Source organism: Dromaius novaehollandiae, chromosome 1 (assembly GCF_036370855.1).
Source record: "Dromaius novaehollandiae isolate bDroNov1 chromosome 1, bDroNov1.hap1, whole genome shotgun sequence".
Lineage (NCBI taxonomy): Eukaryota > Metazoa > Chordata > Aves > Casuariiformes > Dromaiidae > Dromaius > Dromaius novaehollandiae.
In genome coordinates, this window is record NC_088098.1 from 14,164,288 (window position 1) to 14,185,258 (window position 20,971).

At 35.4% G+C, this 20,971-nt stretch overlaps 1 protein-coding gene across 2 annotated transcripts in view; it reads left to right on the forward strand.

Moving 5' to 3' along the window:
- The window catches only part of TBC1D22A (TBC1 domain family member 22A), a 193,342-nt gene that overhangs the window by 109,359 nt on the left and 63,012 nt on the right, over nucleotides 1-20,971 (forward strand). For both annotated transcript variants that reach the window (XM_026095360.2, XM_026095358.2), the window contains exon 11: nucleotides 3,888-4,015. In XM_026095360.2, the coding sequence (XP_025951145.2) occupies nucleotides 3,888-4,015 (128 nt within the window). The remainder of the gene's footprint in view (nucleotides 1-3,887; nucleotides 4,016-20,971) is intronic.

Here is a 20,971-nt window from a genome sequence, read left to right on the forward strand (position 1 = left end):
ATTGTTAGATTAATGCATATCTGACTGTGGAAGTGAGTGTTGTCCTATTTACATAATAATAATAGTGATAAGGCTAATCCTTGGCAGTCTGTAGCAGGTTCTTTTCATTTTTCCTCTTGGATTTATCAGTTGATACATGTAGTAATATAGTTTTGTGACTGTGGTCTCTCCCTCCTCTCTTAGTTTACTTAAATTCTAAATAATTATAAATGCATTTTGTATAGTGCATGAAATACTTAAGTTTTTCTAGTGGTATACTGCTTCAGAATGCATTGTTATTTTATATTAATCAGAAGATCTGCTTCACCAATACTTTCTCTGTGTGTAGATTTGTTGAAACTATTGGGAAATATAATTCTTGATTCTTTTGCATTTTTTATAAGGACTATCTTTTTTAAAACTGTGGCATAATTTTATTTTCAGAAACTGCAGTATAAGTATTTTATGAAAAATACTTGAAGTCTGAAAGTTGACAGTAATTATATCTCTTGCTTGTTCATTGCATATACATACTTATTTCCACTGATATGGAAAATTTAAATTTAGATTTATGACTCTCCAAATTACCTTTATCAGTAAAATAGCTTCTACTCAAAATTACTTAAAAGTAGAAAGAATGAGCCTTTTCAGTTGATGCATTTTCTATTCCAGTCTTATCTCAATTGTATGTAATGCATAGAGTTTAGTAGTCTATTTTTCAGCATAGAGTAGAAAGCAACTTTCACAAAATTCATTAAGGCTATTAAAAACTGTAGTTGAAATATCACAATTGACACAGTTTATAGTTCTTACTTTAAATAGCTGCAAGTAATCAAGTGAGATTTGTTTCTGCTATGTGAAGAACAAAAGTGGTAGGTAGTATTTGAGAATTAAAGCTTCGGTTAAAAATAAAACTGACTTTTTGCATCCTGCTTGATGTAGTGGGCTATCTAGTTAGTAGTCTGCAGTATAGGTATCTAAATGTGATATTTTAAGATAACATTAACATAGTATCTTACTTTAGCATATTAAACTTTGGGGTAAATTTGCCTGAGCAAAGGTAGATGCATGGTAGTAATTCTGCACTTTGCCTGAATAGCTGTTAGCGGCTGTGAGGCATGAAGGCATCTAACCATGTGGAAAATGAAAATACGAGAGCTTCTGAAGCTTGTACTGTCTTCAAAATGTGGACTTCTAAGTATGAATTGCCTTAGTCTATATTTAAGCCTATTTCTCTAAGGCAACAGGGCGTATGCCATTACCATGTCCGTCCCTCCTTCCAGTAACTTTTCAGGCTGAAAACTTACTTCATCAGCATTTTACAGAGGGACGATGGTCTCCAACCATGCAGAATTCCACAACTTTTATTAGCTCAATTGTTGATGGAGAAGAAAGTGACCCAAATTAGTAATGCTGCTGCGGAAGGGCTGCAGAGTAAATCCAGCAGGTAGCTGTTGCTTTTGGAGGGCTGGCTATGGCTACATCCTCGGAGCACGTGAGCTGAGTAGCTTGTGGAGAGCCCAGGAAGGAAGGGATGAAGGGGATGCGAGGATATTAAGTTTGTAGTGAAAGGATGAAAGGGTCAGTGGGTCTTGGAGGTTTTATGGATAGTGGAACATGGATCACACCGTTCTTTCTTTTAAAAGTATTAAATGCAAGTTTATAGGCACAGGATAAACTAGTAATGCAGGAGTACTTTTCCTGTATGCATGGTGACTGAGAAGGAGAGGGATTATCCAGGGCTTGATGCGGTCACTTAAAAGTGCACTGTTGTCGCCTTTCTACCCTCATTCTCTACCTTTTCACATCCCGTAGCAGTAATAGTTCAGTCTATTATATAGCAGCAATTTCTAGTTACTTGGTTAGGGCTACGTACAGAAATGAAAAGAATCATTTAAAGATGGTTCGCAAATCTTTATATATAATTAGAATTTTAAAAAGTTCACAGGAGAAGTAACAGATAACTGTAAAAAGTACAGAAATAATTTTATATGGTTGTCTGTATAATAGGAGAATACTACTTCAAAGAAAAAAAGATACCAGGTCTGATTGAAGGGCCCTGAGCCACAGGTAAGTAGAGGCTGAGAATGCACTGGAGAGATACCATTGCTTTCCACACTTTGACAGGCATCTGGTTTTAGCCACTGTTGGAGACGGGATGTTGCGCTAGATGGGCCTTGGTGTGACCTATTATTGCTGTTCTGATTTTTTTTTTCTTTCAGAAAGCTCACTGTGATTGTTTTTAATATCAGAAAGGGTTTTACTACTTTCTTCCATGTTGAAACATCTGTACCATATTGGCTGACATTTTCTTGTATCCACACAAACTGTCTTGAGAAAAAATTGAATGAATAACTTCAGTCTAGGCCTTTAAAGTCTGACAAAGTTTTAAATAACAAAAAATAGTATTTTGTTAGGCTGATATTATTAGAGCCACCTACAGTCCTGTAGAGACAGGCTAAAATCTAATTGTAGTTGACTTGAATGACATTTTGTTCCCTAGGTTTGTGCTGCATGTTCAGAGCTCTCTTTTATTCTTTGTTGTACTTATTTCAACAGAGAGGCCCCGGGAAGCAAATTTGGTCGTGTAGGCTGACTACCCATGCACTTAGTCAGAAGGATTCGAGTGTTTCAAATGTTTTCCAAAAGTCTTTAACCAGCTGCTGTAATGTATAATTTAACTTCTGCTACCTTAATCTGTATGCCGTGTTTCCTTGTGACAGTGCTACTGTACTCCTGGGACTTTTTTGTTCATTTGGTTTTTTCTTAGTGCCTTTTTAGTTCTTCCTGAGCAATGTGAAATGAAAAACTTGGAAGTTCAGCTTGCACTCACTGTTTTAGCAGAAAATTTTCTGTGAATATGGATGAAGGATGATATGGGCAGCAAAATCTGCAAAGAATGTATTATATAAAGAAATTATGTAAAGAAATAAGGCCTTCTTTAGGCCTTAGCATAGAGTCCTTGTCATATGTTCATCCAAAATAGACACCAACATTTTGTATGTCAGCTGTAGTTGTAATTTCCATCGTGCTGTTATAATACTTAAGCCTCTTAGCTAAAATGTATTAACAGGATGTCTTTGATCCTTTTTGGGGGGAAATTCTGCTTTCCATATAAAAGCCACAGTGATGTATTAATTCTATTAGCTATAGAAATATCCTGTGTAGGTGATTATCCCAGCTTTCAAATAGTAAACATGACTTAGTAAAAACAGTGCTTGTGAGTAATATTTTAAAAATCATTGATTTGTACAGATTTTTATCTATGTTTATTTTTTATTCTAAGAAATTGGTTAAGCTGCAGATTGCGGAAACTTGCTTACTCTATTTCTTAAATGTTTGTTGTAATGGACCAGAATTCTTCCTTGTCTCATAACACTTTTTTTTTTTCTTCTCCTGTCTAACATATATACATCCTTCAGATGTACTTTTCAGGAAAACATATTTTTCTGCCTTTTTATGTTACTTATTATTGTCTCGTTTTTATTATCAACACATTATTTTTGAAAAGCATTATGATATTTGCAAACCTTGTTGGTTGTAGTTCTGCCATAAATAAATTATAGTCTAAGAAATTAATTAGGATATATATCACTCATCATTTCACTTTATAACCTTTTATATTTTGTTTTGTGGTATGTTGTAAAGTAGTGACCTGAATTTAAAATAGCATGACTGAGAGCAGTTGTTTAGTTGTTTAAGCCATCTAGAGGCAGAAAACTAAATCCAGTGTAATGCTTAACTAGTCATTCCAGTTTTTGGATTTTCACTTAGTTGTAGGAATGTGTATGCACCACCAAATTTTATCTGCTTGGGGTGGGAAAAGTATTTTATTTTTCAGACAGTGTATTTGATATTTATGGACTGCAGAAAAGTTGCACTAAAATACCTGTTTATTCTATCTTCAGAACAAGTTCATAGGCACTTGGATCAGCATGAGGTGAAATACTTGCAGTTTGCTTTCCGTTGGATGAATAACTTGCTGATGAGAGAAGTCCCCTTACGGTGTACCATCAGGCTATGGGACACATACCAAGTAAGCACTACTGTTACACATTCAGAACTCTGATGCTATGTTTTGGGCATATAAGTTTTTTTGCTTGTTAACTTTCCTGAATGTTTTGTATCAGTGTCATCTGAGAATAATAGCAGTAGGGGAAAAAAGTCTTCAATGATCATTACCACTTAAAAACTTCATACCTTCAGTCATCCTGCCCTTAAAAAACAAGCAAAACTTGATATCATCACAATTTATAGTATTGAAGTGATTAATACCCTCTCCTAACTCTTCAGCAAAAAGCAAAATATTAAGTTTTACTTAGACTCAGTGGAGGGCACTGATTAAATTGAAGACATCTTCCTGTCCTTCTGCTTAGCTGCTCATTCCAGTGCTAGTTTCTAGTCTCCAATTCCCAATGCTCATCCTTCAGTCATGTCTTCTGTCTTATTATTTCTCCAGACTAGACTCCTCCTGCTACTGAACTCTTGTTGAGTTAATTATTTTTCCTCAGTAATTTAACGCCCAACTGCCAAGTGGGCAAGTGAAAAAACTCGTATCAGAGAAAAATGGTTTTCCTGTTCCTAATTCTGTTTCTTGATATTCCAGTAACTTCTGGTTGCAATTTTTAAATATGCATTTAAGAAATGCACTCCTGTTTAGTAGGTCTGGTGTTAAAATTAACTAAAAAAATTTTTGAAAGTATAAAAATAATTAATGAGAAATTTCAACTGAATTACTTTAGTAAACATAGGAGTAACTGGAGTAACTCATAATTGTGTCTCATAAAGAGTCATAATGTCTTTACAACTGCTTGTTATGCAGCAGTGTTTAGTTAGTTTTGTAGACCTTAATGCCAGAAAGTACATTTAGACCATCCATTCAGACCTCTGACAGAGAATTACGAATTGCTTGTTATTTCTCTAATGAGTCTAACAAGTTGTTTCAATAAAGTGTGTTTTCTAGAAAGATCCAAATCTGATATGAAAATGTCAAGGTGTGAGGAAGCTATCACTTTTCCTGGTAGTCTGTCATTACAAGTTTTTTTTTGGTTGTTTATTTTCAACAAATTTTTGAATTGAGTTTGATTACCGCTTCCATTTGGGGTCCCTTCCTACTCCATATTACCTCCATTGTCTGATAATAGTCCGTTATTGTCTGAGAATAATCTATTATTCATTTCAACATCTGTTAGTACATGGTATTTTCTTCCAGCGGAAAGTAGTTACACTTAAGATCTTTCTGATAAACCAAAAGTTTGAGCTGTTTAAGTGTTTCACTATAGCTAGTTTCTCTGGTCTTTGAATAATTTTTATTGCCATTGCAGCAGCATTTTGAACTTCTGAAGTTTTTTACCATGTTGACTCTAGCACTGCCTTTGGTACTTCATCATTAGTCTCATCAATATGCTGTACAGGTAGATATAAAATCTCTCCCTTGCTCCGGTTCACTACGCAGATACATCCAAGGATTGGCTGTTTTTGCCAAAACTTCACTTTGAGCTTCTGATATGTGAACTGTAATTCCTCAGTGATTTTTAGAAATTTATTCTGAAAGACCAAGCTTTTATCTTACTTTCTTAGATTATTGCCATGCTGAATATAATCACTTGTTATCACTAGTCCATAGGCAACTGTCACGCTCCAATTCAGTGGGATCTTTATCCATAATTTGATATTTCTGAGGTTCTGATTATTTAATTCCTGCTTGGAGCAAATATTGCTGTATTACAGTAGTCATCTATAGTATTTAAAAACAAAATACTTGCCTATTTACATGAGATTTCGAAGTACATCTTTTAAATGAAAGTTTCTCATACCATATGACTTTATTTTTTGTATATTAAACAACTGCATAAGCAGTAATTTTTATTCTGTTTTGACTCAGTATGTGCAGCAGATCTCTATCGTTTCTTAGGCTTTGTTATTTAGTACACTGTTCCATGTGCACTTTTTGTTTAATAGTGTATTTTAAACCAGTAAGGATATCTTAATGTAGAAGGTCGTCACCTGCAACAACGTAAAACAATGTTACAAATTGCTTATTAGATTTCATTTGTGCTTTTATCAAATTTCTTCTCATCCAATACCAATAATAAGACTAATAAATGCAATGTAACTGCAAGAGCTAGTAAAGTTTGTGATGACCTGTTAAGCAGTAACATTATTGATTTCTGCACAAATAATTTGTCACTAAGCCATTTAAGCTGCTTATAATTTTTAACATAATCATTTAGCAATTGTATTGGCAATGTTCACACTGCCACTTTCCAAATGGAAAAAAAGATTTGGAGATGGAATTTGTTCAGTTAGCTTTATCTTCTGATTCATGTTTTTAACTGTAAAGCCTGCTATCGGCCAGAATATCATTTTAGAGGTATGTTGGTAAAGAAGTTTTGCTGAGTCTAGCTAGGACCTGTGAGGCTGGATTTGAGAGAGGTATTTAAAATTAGTAGAGACAGATACATAATAGGCAACCATATTTTTGAAAGAAACTTTAGCTTTCTAGACATAGATAGGAGGACAAATGCTACTAATAATTGCGAGAGCCTGAATATTACTAGATGTTTCATTGCTTTTGTGAACGTACTCAAGGGGTAATAATGCAGTTATCAGGCTTGGTTTTGCTACTTCATGTGTCCTAAGGCAAGAAAGTAAGAAAATTTGGGATTTTTCCTTGGATTTCCACAGCAATGCCTTGTGCTCAGAGCAGAGCTCATTTTGTCATGAGCGGGGTGGGGGGGGCTTCTGGGGCATGACAGCACACTTAATACTCTGCTGTTACTGTGGTAGGTCACTGCTGCTGTTTGGAGTTGTCAGCATGCCATTCTGCTGGTTGATATTTTTTGCAGTTCTAGGAACTTCAGGGCAAGTAGGATTGGACACTTAAATGATGTCCAGCTATATCTTGGTTTGTATGGTAACAGAGGTACTCTAGCCAGTATCTTATCTTCTGTCTCATTTAATTCTGGATTCATCAGTTATTTGTTATGCTCCGTAAAGTGAGTCATTGCACATATAATTGAAAATACCTGTATTTGAGCTAATTATGTTTGAGGGAAGAATTTTTGGAAAGGTTCCTGAATCTTCCCTTTTACGTAAGTAAATACTCTGGTATTCTAAAACTGTATCTCTGAAATCCATTAAAATTATATCACTGTCTTCTATAGCAGAGCTTTGCAAAGTAGAAAAAATAAAGAATTACGTATCTTGCTTACATAGGATGTGTTGTAAAATCTTCTTAGCCATAAATATTTAGTTCGATTTATTCTTTAACCTGAATGGCATTTTAACAAAAGTGAATTATCACATTTTTTTCACTTGACTTGGGCTTGTTCTTTTTTTTTTTTTTTTTGCTTATTTTTCTAAAAGTAAATGCTGTCATTACCTTGTAAGTTCTTTCAAAAGTGAAATTGCTTGGTAAAGTTCCCTCAAGACACTCGCGTTCTAAGTCTATGGAAGTGAATTATGTGAATGTTCATAGACTTTGTCATATGTACAAGGTTCCACAAGCTAAAATAGTGTAATAGAAGACCTCAGTTTTATCTTTTTATTATCTTCTGCCTTTTTACCCTGCATGTTGTCATCTTTTTCACATAAAGAATAGGTAAAATGAGCTAATATGATGGCTAAATTTTTCAGAATATACCAGTGTTTAATACATTTTTCTGCATTTATGAAATGGAAGTAAGTTTTATATTTGTTCCTTTCCAGAGGGGGTTCCTGACACTGATTTAAAGACTTCTTGGTGCATTTGAAACAATGGCTTTGTTGGCATCTGTCTCTGACTTAAAAGGCTCAGTGTATTGTATTAGAAATGCTGGAGATACCCGTTTGCTCCACGTATAGTAGTAGGCCAACTGTGGTATAGTCTTTAGTTTTAACTATCAGGAAGAAAACCTGTGTCTTAAACATGGTTTAAGAAAAATAAATTGAGTTCTAAACTGTGTGTGACTGCTGGGCATTTGGGAGCTGGAAGGCAGTCTCTAACCATGCCATCAGTGTCAGGCAGTCAGCTGGATACAAGATGTTGTACTGACTACATTTGAAATGGGATAAGAATTTTCATTTGCATTTCAATACTTTTTTCTCTTTTTAAGTTACTTTCCATGTAGAATGTAATGCCTGTATTTTTCCCTATGCTGTTTCTCTTCTACTCTGATGTTCTTGCTTGCCTTTTTGTGCTGCCTTTCATCCCTCAGGTTCTCTGTGTAAATAAATCTAAAGCAGCACATAATTTGCTGAAGAGACCCTGACAGAAGGTCCATGGTTAAAAGCTTGCTCAGACTTTTGCCTTTCATAGGGTTTTAACATTTATCTGGATCTGAAACTGTGGTTTCTTTAAAAAATATATATATATATATTTTTTTGCAGAGGACATAAATATTTTATAGAAACTCACAAAAAACTGCAGCTGCCCAATATCTTCTCTTTATACAAATTTAAAGGTAGAGGCTTAACTCTAGAGACATATTAAAAAAATTTTGGCTACATAAATTGTGCGTACGCACACAAGAAAGCTACATATAAGAATGTTACTTGCCTGGCAAAGTCAGTCACTGGAATTTAAGAAATATTCCAACAAGAACATTTTAATTTTTTCCTGTGTTTCCAGTTTATATATGGAATCAACCAGAGATTCTAATTCCCTGAACATGAGATGATTTAAGTCTGGTTTCCAATAGAGTTGTCCTGTGATTAGTGTTCATTTAAAAAAAAAAAAAAAAAAAATCACAGTTACAACAGGAATTTATTTCTCAACAGACACCAGAGAATCTATACAGGAAAGTTGTTTTTATTCCTGTAGTCTCAGTCAAAGCCTAAGTCAGCTGAGATGATAGAGATTTGAAAGACACTACTGAAAGCGGGTTTTACTTTCATGGCCAGAAGCTCTGAATATTTTTTATGGCATTTTTAACATCTCTTTTTCATGTTGTTTCTATGATATGAAATAGGCATTGTTCACATTCTTTTCTTCAGCAAGAGCATAAGGTCTCTCACTGTCCTAGTGGTGGTTTTTTTTGTTTTGTTTTTTTTTAACATAATGTGGTTTGGACCATGAGAATCTTTGAACTAGGTTAGATCAAGTGGGCAAGACTAAGCAGAATGAGAGTAGAAGAGCCAGGAAGGTACAGTTTGTACCCTCCCATCTTTGAGCAGTCAGAAACTTTATCAGTAATTTAGGCTATTTTTATATCCCTATCCGTCATGTATTTAAGAAATGTCCAACAAGCATTATTAAATATTTAATCTGTTTTAAACATATTTTACTGTTGTTTTTTGAAACATTCTGTGGCACTGATTTTTGCACTTTCTTTATGCAGTGTGAAAAAAAAAATCTCCTCCTTTGATGAATTCATTTCCCCTTATTTCTTTGATTATGAGAAATAGTGTCAAATCACTCTATTCACATTTTCCACACCATTTGTTTCAAAACTGTTTTATGTCTTTCTATGCTATCATCCCTTTTTCAAGATGAGAATTTCTGTACGTATAATAGCCATTTCATGACCTTTCTGTGATGATCTTTCTTCTCTGTGGAAGACTACAGATATAGTATATTATTTTTGTCATATGCTAAATGGAAACCTCTTCACGTTGTGGGCATGCTATGCATTCATACAGTCAGAAGAAGTTGTTTTCTTTATTTCTGTGTATATAACTTTTCATGCCTTTTTGAGTATTGAGCACTTTCAGGTATCTGTTCATAGTTAGTCCAACTTGCCTTTGAGTGGTTAATGTAAAATACAGCATCAGGTATGTGTGCTTTGTGTTGTCTTTCTCTGTGTGTATTTCTGTGACTATCCAGACTGAATTTCATTTGCCATTTTATTATTCAGTAATGTGAGTGCTTTCTGCAGCTTTTGGGGAACCAATTTCATTTTTTACCAGTAAAAGCTATCCTGCTATTTTGGATTGCTACCAAACTATTCCTTTTCAAAATCATTAAGTAATATACACAAATCCTGACCTATTATTTTTGTCCTTTGTTTCTTGTATTTTAATCATACTTTAATTCATGAACGCTTTCTATCTTGTTCTGTAAGAGCTTAACTTTGTAAAGGGTATTGCTTAGCAACCTTGGTAAAAGGATTTGGACATCTGAATGTTTAATATCCAATTATTAAGACATAGGTAGGATCATATCCTTGCGATTTCTAGGCATTTGCCAGTTTGTTTGAAGCAGGCTAGTGAGTTAAACATTTCTGAAGTGGAGGAGACAGGCATAGGGAGACATAACCTTTCCTGCCCAGATGTAAAGTTGTTTGTGAAAGTTTAATTTTCTTAGGAAATAAAGCTAAAAAATACTATGGGACTAGGTAGTGACTTTTCTTGTCCACCTATCATATACCATTCCCATGAAGGGAAACCAGCTCTTGGACTGAGGAGCATCAGAGGCTCTTGGAGTGTGCCCTCATGCCCTTCCCTTTGGTTCTGGCACCTTTTGTTTTCTCTTGGGGACATTTCTTCTACATTGCTACCTGACAGCTTGAGTTCACTGCCCTCCTGTCTGCCCAGCTCTGATCTTCCCCGCTTTTACTAGAATTCAAAAATATCTTTTCACACTGTATGCTTTAAAAGTAAACTTAAAGTATGATTTAAATCAAATTTAATCCTTGGACACAGAAGGAAGATGTGAGACAGAGGCTGACTATCTGTACCTTTTACTCAAAAGCATAGCAATCTAAACATGTTCCTATTTAAACAAAATATCCTTATTCTAACTCGGCATTTCTTTGGAAGTCACTAGGTCCTTTTGTGTTTAGCAAGGCGGTGTTTTCCCTTGTCTCACTAGACTCCTGATACATATGGCTTTGAACAAGTGAAAAGTTTTTATACTTTTCAAATCTGCCAGGCAACTGACTCTGTTCACCTTCTACCACAGGAAAAGTTATCTTTCTGGATAACTTTGTTGCCAAGACAACCTCCCCTTGGCAAGAGTTGTCCTCATTAGGACTTATTTTATTGTTGCAGGCAATTATATTGTGGTGGGATAGCACTTAAGGCAGTGACCTCTTATTGTTTATCTTGTGCTAACCGCATTCTGAAATAGCATAAAACTAAAAGAAGGTAAAATGTTTGTCCAAAAAAAGAATTTGACTACCTTAACTTGCACTGTTTATATAACTCTACGTACAGTCTTTAATGTACATAAGGATGGTGTGCACAACAGAGGAAAAAAAACAAGTTTCTTGAACAGTGATTTAGTTTTTGAATGCCTGATTTGTGATCCTCCATAACCTTATTTGTGTTTATATTAGCTCTCAGGTTTTCTTGTAGGAAAGAAGAAAGCTGAGTGTTATTTGCAGAATTATAATAGTAATTCTGGTACTTTTTTGTCCATTTTCCAAGTCTAGCTCATTAGCTGTTCCTATTTAGAGAATATTTTGCAATTTCTTACTGGGAAATACAGGAGACAGGGTTCCCAAATTCCAGGGTTCGTTTGGTTTGAGTGTTACCACTGAAAGCAGAGTAAGCGGGTCCTGATTCTGAGCTGGGCTCTGCTCTTGCACTGAACAGTTCACACATTCAGATCCCAAACTGATCTTCAGTTATACATCCTCACATTTCCTCATTTTGTCCTGCATGCTTTGCCTCAACAGACTGGGATGAAAGAAGAAAAGCAAGGAACAGAAAAAACCCTGAAACCCACTCTGTTGTCTTCCTTGAACTATCAAATTGAAAAATCAGCTTTGTATCAGTGTCAACCCTTCACCTCTCCTATTCAGGATTTTAGCCATATCACTTTATATGTCTCATCTGCTTAGCCCTGTCTTCGTTTTCATGTTTTTTCTTGGCTTTGCAAGAAGAAATGGTCTTGGCAATTCCTGTATCCCTGCTAGGTTTTTGAGGTACAGCAGAGCAGCTTGGGGACTATTAGGGTTGGGATGCAGTGTCAGGTTACCTCTAGGGAGTAAATGCCTGCATGGTGGTGTCTACCTAGACTCTGGGGGACATGCATTTACACTAGCAATTATGAAACGGGCAGTAGCTGCCAATATGAGATGCTTAAATATGCCTCCACATAAGAATTGATATTATCGCCTGGCACAAAGGCATGGTTTTGAATGGGTTTGCCGATTACTCATAGTATGTGGGACTTTCTGGTTCTAAAGGTCTGTCAGATCTGGAACTCTGAGGTTTTCAGCCTCTGGTCTTTCTACCTGTGGCTTACTGTGAATAGCAACGGTGGAGTTCAGCTTGAGATGTAAGAACCAAAATGTAGGGGTCTTGAGAGGGGCTTGTGTTTGCGTGTGTTGGCTGTGTTAGGTATCTAAGCTTCTGTTATAGTTGATGGAGACCATGTCAATAAAGTCAGAGGAGCCTGCAGAGAGATTCGTTATGGCCTACAGTGTCTGGTAAGCTGGATCTCTTTTTAGGTTCACACTTAAATTTAGAGATCTTAATCTTAGAACTGAAGCTCTCTGAGTTTCTTCAAACAGTGGATTAAAATTCCAAAAATTCAAAAGGCCATTTATAATGTGAAATTCTAGGCCACCTGAAAATATGGTCAGCTCTTCCTTTAATGTTAGCAACATGTATTCTAGATGAACTTTTTATAATTTAAGTAAATGTAAATTAGAAATGTGTGTGTTTATGGCTGACTTTTAACCAACTTGGTAGCTTTCATTGGCATTGGGGGGATTTGATGTGCAAAATTAAAGAAGGAAAAAGGAGTCTGTTTCAGTGTGGCCCACTGTTTTATGAGGAAGGTATTTAGATTTTGTGTTGATGCACAGAACAATGAAACTCTGATATACAGAAGGAAGCTTTTAGGTTTTCTAGGTTCAACTTCTTAAGGCAGCTTCCAGGGCTATTGAAATAGATGGCAATTTTCTGTGGGTAAATCGGAAGTTGATTGAGAATATAGAGAGGATCAGATAAAACATTTTCTCTTATGCTTAACTTTAAGAATGTGAGTAATCTCATTGACTTCGGTAGAACAACTCATGAATTTAGTTAATTAAGCGTGTACTTAAAGTGCTTTGTTGATCAGCATCTTAATGCATGACTCTAGTAGGATGATAATCCAGGGTTATACACAGTCTAGAAAATAGTTTGTTCTGCTTCGTTACTAATTTGAAGTAGTCTCTATGATTGTTTCTAAAGGAAGGTTTTATTAGAATTAATATTGTTCTCTCTCAAAGAAGAAATTCTGAAATAGAATCATGCTGCTGTCCAAGAAGAGAGAAAGGAAAATTGCTTTTCTCACATCTGTATGCGCTTTAATGTTGTGCCTGTCTTGGATTCTGTACACGTCAGACTTCCGTAACATTTCTCTGTAGTTTCTAAGGTGGATTTAAAATGAGTATCTTTAGTCTCTGTATATTCCTTTAGTCTTTGAATCACTCGCTTATGTCTCTGTAAAATTTTGAAAGAGGACTTGTATTCTTAAAGTAACTGTATACAAATTATTGCTTTCATAGTATTCTGTGGCTCAACTAGCACATTGTGCATTCCTATATTATAATGTTTCCTCTGATTTGTATCTAATATTTGTATAGCCAATTTTATTTTTAGTTTATTGATTTATGTAAAGGAGCACAAAATTCTAGTCATCTAATTTTATCCTGTTCTTTTTTCCAAGTGTAAAAACTTTAAGGTTAATTCGGGAAAGAGAGAATTTAAAATGTCTTTTATGAACAAAATAACAGCTAAGACTGAAAGACTTTTAATTTTATACATATGAAAAGTCAGAATTTCAGAATGGGAAGCATTTTGGAAAATACAAGCTGCTGGCTCACTTAGTTCCATAAGATTTATAGCTCTTTAACCCTATTAATTTTTTTTTTTAACAATATGAGTTTCATATTAGTGATCTTTTAAACAAGGATGTAGTGAGAGTAGCTGCTTCACATTTGCTTCTGCCTATGCAGATTGGGAAGTCAGGGACTGAGAATTTATACTGTGCTTTTCAAAAGGCATTTTTCTTGCTACTGATTTGGAGAAAGGTAACCACATTTGCTACTTAAATGGGGCATCTAAAAGTAGCAGCCACTAATAGAAGCAAAGGCAGGAATATCTGCATTTGCCATTGTCCATTATTGCACTTTGCTTACACTGGTCTGATGCTTTCCTGCCCCACTGTGAGCCGAATCATGCGAACCACCAAAGGTGAAAGGGTTTTCTGAGAAGTGGTCTGTAAGAGGTTTGCTGACATGCTGAGCTGTTCATTCTAACTGTGGTTTCACTGTTTCTTTAAGCCGATAAAACTTTTCTCTTCTGTTGGGTAAGTTTTCACCTGGTTCGGCTTAACGATCTGGCTCCCTGCATGGCTGCATAAGCCTTCTCGTTGGCATAAACAAAGTCTGACAAGTATATGCAAAGTGATGAGGGCTACGTGAAACTGCCTTTTCAGCAGCAGCCTATGCGTATGGTGCCTTAAAGCAGTTGGGGAACTGGATGTATCACGTTTTTCATAAAGTGGTCCCTGTGCATGGACTTTTTTTCTGTAGGAGGTCTGCATGTATGGGGGGCATTTTGCATAGCCACATCTCCCCTTCATGTGAGTTGTAAGCAAGACAGCGTGGCCCATGTGCCCTGCACCATAGACACAACAGCTAATCGTCAGAGCAAGGGTGCCTGTGTAGAGGTGAAGTGCTACCAAGTTCAAATATAAGACATTTTGCTGAGTTCAGTGTGGCAATAAATGGCTTTCCATTACGCAGTGAATAAATTAGTGCAGTTGTTTCTTAAACTAATCATTTGGTTCTACTTCCCCATTTATTTTCTTGTCTCTCTAAAAGAAGAGGAAACTGCCTCATTACTGCTACTTATGTGAGCAGGCCAACAGTTTCTAGGTTAACTAATCTTATGCCCTGAGTATTTTGTATAAAATGGCATGGATAGATGGAGAAATATTCTTGACTAAAGAAAAAAAATTTTCAGAATCTTGTACAAAATGCCTTGTGTGGTTTGGTTTTATTAATATGTTTTTTTTAATCCCAGATATTTCTTTAACTAGGTAGGCTAGGTGAGCTAAATATGTCAGATTTATCCATCCTTTAATTATTGTTTCAGCTGCTGGTGAGCGTATGGCTCTTTTGAAAATAGTACTCCAAAATTTGTCTGCTAGTCAAACAGGAATTCTCTCAGACTACCTGGGCCTAACTTAGGCTCTCTGAATGTGCACCACAGGAAGTATCACCCCCTCTCCACTGACAGGATCTGAATTTAGTTCTATTATTTTTGTAATTTGAGTCACACAAATTCAGATAAGCTGGATCTATGGAATAAATGATACCAGTACATGCCAAAAGTAGGTCATTCTCTACATACACTATCGTTAAGTGTTGCAACCTGTTTTAGTTCAGTTACTCCTGATTTATCTCAATGACATTGTTCCAATAACTGTTTAACATGCTCTTTATTTTTGATTTTTAGATTTATTTTCTCCTTGCCAGCACAGCAAACTAAAACTAGCATGTGAAGTTGAAAGACTCCCTCATTTTTGCTATCCATAATGAAAATTCTTTAAGTCAAATGATGGCTTCAGAAATAGATAACTAGGTAGGTATGTCTTCAGGGCATTTGTTCAGGATGGGATGACTTGCTGTTGGTGAAAAGTAGCTTTGATGATGCATGAGAAAGCACAGATCCCAGCTGATAAGCGCTGTCAGCTGTGTGGTTTTACATCTCTGTGGATTTTACTTGGGAGTGGAATGGGGGAAAAGGCCTGACAGTAAGCCTCCTTCATTACTTCCTTTAAAAACAGATTGCTATTATTAGATGTGAAACATTTTTGAAAACTTTACGCAAAGTCATTTTTCAAAGCCATTCTAAGCTTTATTTTGTGCAAGATAAAAAAAAATAATTGCCACTTTGCAGATTTTTCAGTTAGAAGTAATTCTGCTTAAATTATACTTGTACGTTTCACCTTTTCTACCATTGCTTACTATTAAGGAAAAAAAAAAGAAAGAAATGAGGCAAATTGCATGGAAGCTCTCCTGTGCAGGACAGAGCTGCTTGTTTTTCATAGAGAGCCTTTCCTTGCTAAGCTTCAGTTGTGTGTCATACGAGACTACACTGCAAGTTCAAGACATGCCATACAGTATATGTACATAGCATATATACATGGCAATCCTGTAAGATTTATCTACCCAAAATATGGACAGTTGCCAGCTAAAACAACAAAAAATTGGTTGCTTGCAATTCCAAATAATTTAAATTGCTTTGTAAATGAAACTTCCCAACAGATTGTAAATCTCGTAGATCTAGACTGAATGCTTTTTGTTTTTCGTGGTTTAATTTAGTATTTTAAAACTGGAATCTAATTAATTCTCTTAAGTTGCTGCTGTATTATAATAGTTATGCTAGTTATTGGTGTTTCTGGAAGTGAGCACTAGCAACTAAACTAAGACCACCATTTTTTCCCCTCTGTTTTTCATATGTTATAGTTGTTAAGACCTAAACAAATGTGAGGTGATAATCTAAACTAGTTGCACAGTTCTCTGGTCCCTTATTTCAAATTTGTTAAAACATTCATAGCTGACACATTTGATGTAGATTACCTTAATGTGGGAATGCATACCGTTTCCAAATTACATATAACTTTGAACAGTAAAAATTTTAAATCGGATCAGAAGTGTTTATAGCTCTAGGATGAACAGCTGAATAAAAATATAAGCATTTTGTTACTTTTGAAAATGAACAACAAAATTGGAAATAATATTGAATATATGCTTCGTGTTATTGCGCATAATAAACTTATGAATAGCAGAACTCCATCCGGATAAGGAACAAAATAAATTACCATAAAACAGGCTTGTGAAAGTCAGAAATCTGAGGTTGATACCACTTTACAAAACTGGGAAACACCACTGCCATGGGTAAAATAATTAGTATGTACATATTCATGACAAGATTTTTATACTATAAAGCATTCTGCTACACTGAAGGTTAATAGATTAAGGTGTGTAGATTAAGCTGATCTGCTTCAGTGCAGAATATTTTAATGACAAAGCTCTTAAGCAGTCTGCACAGAAAATACATTAAGCTGTCAAAACTTTTTTTTTAAACTCTTCCATTGTGTAAGACATAGTCCCTATATCCAAAAGCCGATGTAGAAATAGAAATGGCAAATTTGTATTCAACGAATCTGTTATATATTCAGTAACAATAGCTGCTTTTTAGTAGCTAGCATAGATACTTGTGGGAGGATTATGGAATAAATATAATTACTGTTTGTTTCTTGAGTGCACAACATCATTCAAATTATGTGAAAATTTAAGAACCTTACCTTCCTTTGTTTCTCTCATCCTTTTGGTCCTAGTAATGATTACTTCTTTCTCAATGTTCTGGCCTTTCTTGTTTTCCTGATACATGATGGTCTTGTGCTTTCTTCTGCCACTTGGATTGCCCTTGACTGTCTGTTTTCAGAGCTGTTCTGCCCTTCCAGTCTCCCAGGGGTTCTTGCTTCTTTACTTTTCCTTCTCCATGCTATTCATGGGTGATCTGAGGCTTTTCTACAACATAACTGTCAGCTTTATGCTGATGATTTGCATATCCACTTTTTTTATTTCTGACCTGACTCACCTAGTTAAAATTCATTTCAGTGCATTTCAGTGCATTAAAGTGCATTTCAGACTGTCTATATGACAGTCATTTATATATTAGTTATTTATTACTAATTATACTGGCACATTTTAAATGAATGAATTAATTTGATACTCTTTTCCTCTGAACTTTCAAACTTTTTTTTCTTTCTGTCTACTTTGTTCCCCTATTTAAAAAAAAGTGTCTGTAAAAACAATTTTCACTTCTGAAATCAGTATTTTTTGGCTACCTTCTAATCCACTTTCAGTGTGTGGGTAAGAGAACAGTTTGTTAACTTGTGCATGTAAGTCAGTGGTTTATGTTCATTCCAAGTAAAATAGTTGTCTCCAACAATGTTGCACAGGGTATTATTATATTTCTATGAGGCTAAAAATTGGCTAAAAATCAAAATAAGCTTATATAAAACATTCACTAAAAATCATAGTGTGTGAATTAAGATTTAACTTTAGGATTTAACCTTCGGCATCATTACCTTGCTGTGATATTGTTTTCATGAATTTGTAAACTATCAAATAGTTTACAAATGAAATGAAAATGGGTGTTGTGGGATCCATATCTTTCAGAGACAGTGATTCAACATCTGCTGTTGTTGTTTTTGAAAGCCACAGCTGTGGTGATAATTGAAGAGAGATAAATTTCGAATTGAGCTGGAGGCACATGGGTTAAGTAGTGTAACTACGTTGTCCCGCAGTATAGAGGGAGAAATAGGGCGCTCTCTATATAGTGTTCTTTGTTCATACTAAGCGTGGTATTTGAGAAATATTTTAGAGGTCATGCAATGAGATAGAAGTTGAAATGTGTGTTGCCAATAGCTAAAGGTTGTCACTCGTATGCTGAGAGAGGTTTTCAAAAATGCTTTTGCGACCTTAATTTGAAAGTGGCTTATGAAAGAAATTAGTCTTGAAATCAGACTTTTTAAAGTATCCCAAATTGAAAATTCCAAAACAGGTAACTCACATACTCAACAGTACGTTGTTTTCTTAAACATTTATTGTGGGCTGTCTATTGAATTTAGCTACTATTATTTTGAAGGGCGTTAATATTATTATGCAAAGGACACTTTATCCCACTTTAGCAGAGTGTTAAAGTATACTTGCATTTAGTTGATTACTGAGGTTTCTTTCTGTTCCTGTTACAGTATTCATAATGCTTTAATTTCTGTCCTGCCTAGCTTTTATTTCTACACTGTCTTCTTAAGCACTGACAATTTCCCAACTCTTTTATCTCTGTTTCCAAGTCCTCTAATTGCAGCTCTCTCCCCTCCTCCCTCCCCGTTCCCCCAAATACAAATTAAAGATATTTTCTCCTTCTAGAACCAGCTATTGCTTAAAAGATACATTTCTCCACCCCTGGAAATGATAACTTCTGACTGGTTTGAATCTTGTATTGATAGACATCCTGCCAGTGCTGCAACTTTTCACTTGCAGGTACTGATATGCTGCATGACCTCAGTCATGTGAAGTGATCTTTATCATAAAAATTAGCATGTGAATCTCGCAAATTCTTCAATTCCTATTCTGATATGCTGACATCTTCCAAGTTGTTTGGTTTCTGACACTTTTTTCCAAATTATTCTCTTGAGACACTTCTAAAAGCCTTCATTTGCATTTTGGTTTGGAATAACAGTGTGGGTCTGAAGCAAATGCCCCTATTGTCCCCATTTGCCAACCATTGGTTTGATTCACTGAATATTTTTGGTGTTAATAAACTAAATTCCTTTCTAAGTATATTTAAATGGAAGCTCTTTTCCAAATATACACCAAAGTGACACCAAACAATAGTGTCCCCTAATGAGACATACATGTCCAAGACTCATCCTCTGGATAACTTTGAATCATGTGAATGGTGGAGATGTTCCATTGAGGGGGGGTAAGACTAAATCTAATCTGAAGTAAAATGCAAACTCCAACTGCATTTACTGTAGCTGTAGAAGCCTCGGCACTAATGGCTTTGATCTCATCTGCTCTTATCGCACTGAATAACTTCCTAATTTAAACACAGCCACAAGATTTCAGATATCCAATTTCCTCCAGCTCATCTAATCCTGGATTAAGTGGGCATTACTCCACACCCAGGAGTGCATCTTATCATAGTGTGATCACTGCATTCTATCAGATAGCTCTAAGTCTTTATCTAGTGTTTTATCAGTGCATCTTAGTATCTGCTGGAAAGATTAAAAAGTTCAGCACATTTGTTCCGTGGTCATTCCTGACCATTCAGCTAATGGAAGTCCAAATATATCTAGTTTTGCTGTTGTTGCTGTAACATGATAGAATCATTGTGTATCATTATACATGATAAAATTCATCATGTTTTTGTGCAAACAAATCAGAACCTAGTCCATTGTTTATTATCATTATTAATGAAAATAGTGGTTGAATAGAAAAGCTTCCTGCTACATGGCAATTTAACAAACATTACAGGATGCACAGCAGAATAAAAATATGCTGTTTTTATTTTTTTTTATGACTTATCATGCTTGTTTTGTTTATGAATAGAATATGTCCCATTCAAAATTAATTGGGTGAGTTGCCTTTGGGCAACTTGAGTAACTAGCCTTCTGCAAGGCAAACTTAATGGAATACTGCTTATGCTGATCTTCATTGTGCATCCTCACATTCAGTACAGCAATATCTTCTTTAATAAAAAATATGCAGGTGTAGGTAAGACCTTCCATGCTGCATCAGGCCAAAAGACCTCCCCAACCACTCTTGATCGTGACAGGCTATAGTCTAATTGTTTGCTCCTTCTTAACCTGCCCATCGGGGATGTAGAACACAGATAGTGTTTTCCATCCATCTCCTATGCCTGCACAAGCTCCAGAGTTGAAAATGAGGAGGACCTATCTTTATTCCGACTTAAGGACTATATAAAATGTCTGTCCGGCTACTAACCTGGTATTCTGCTCTTTCCTGTACTAAGGTGTTGATTAGGACAGGATGGTTATAAATCTGTAAGGTTTGGCAGAGTGTTTGTGCTATAGCTACACCAGTTTGCACATTTTATTTACGAATGGAATGTGGATGATCTTTTAAACCAGAAGATTTAATAAAATCAGCAAGCAGGGGGAATAAAACAGTGTTTAGATAATATTATGATTGCCAGAACAACAAAGCCAAGAAGGCAAAATTATAATAGAGATATTTCCTTTTCTGCAATTCTTTGAATCAGTTGTTATCAACTGTTATCAATTGCCAGATATGCTGCTCGGTTGTTTAGTTTTTAAACTTTCTTGGTATTTCTAATGAAGACAGAGCTACAACATTATATATACTTATTTACGATATAACATATGGCCATAAAATATACTGTATGCTTTATTTACAGAGTACTTTGTAAATATTTTAATTTGCAACTTAGTCATTTTTCCCTATGTAGCTCAGCAATTCTGAAAATTGTCAAATCTTATTTTCCATATATGTAAACTAGTTTAAAAATT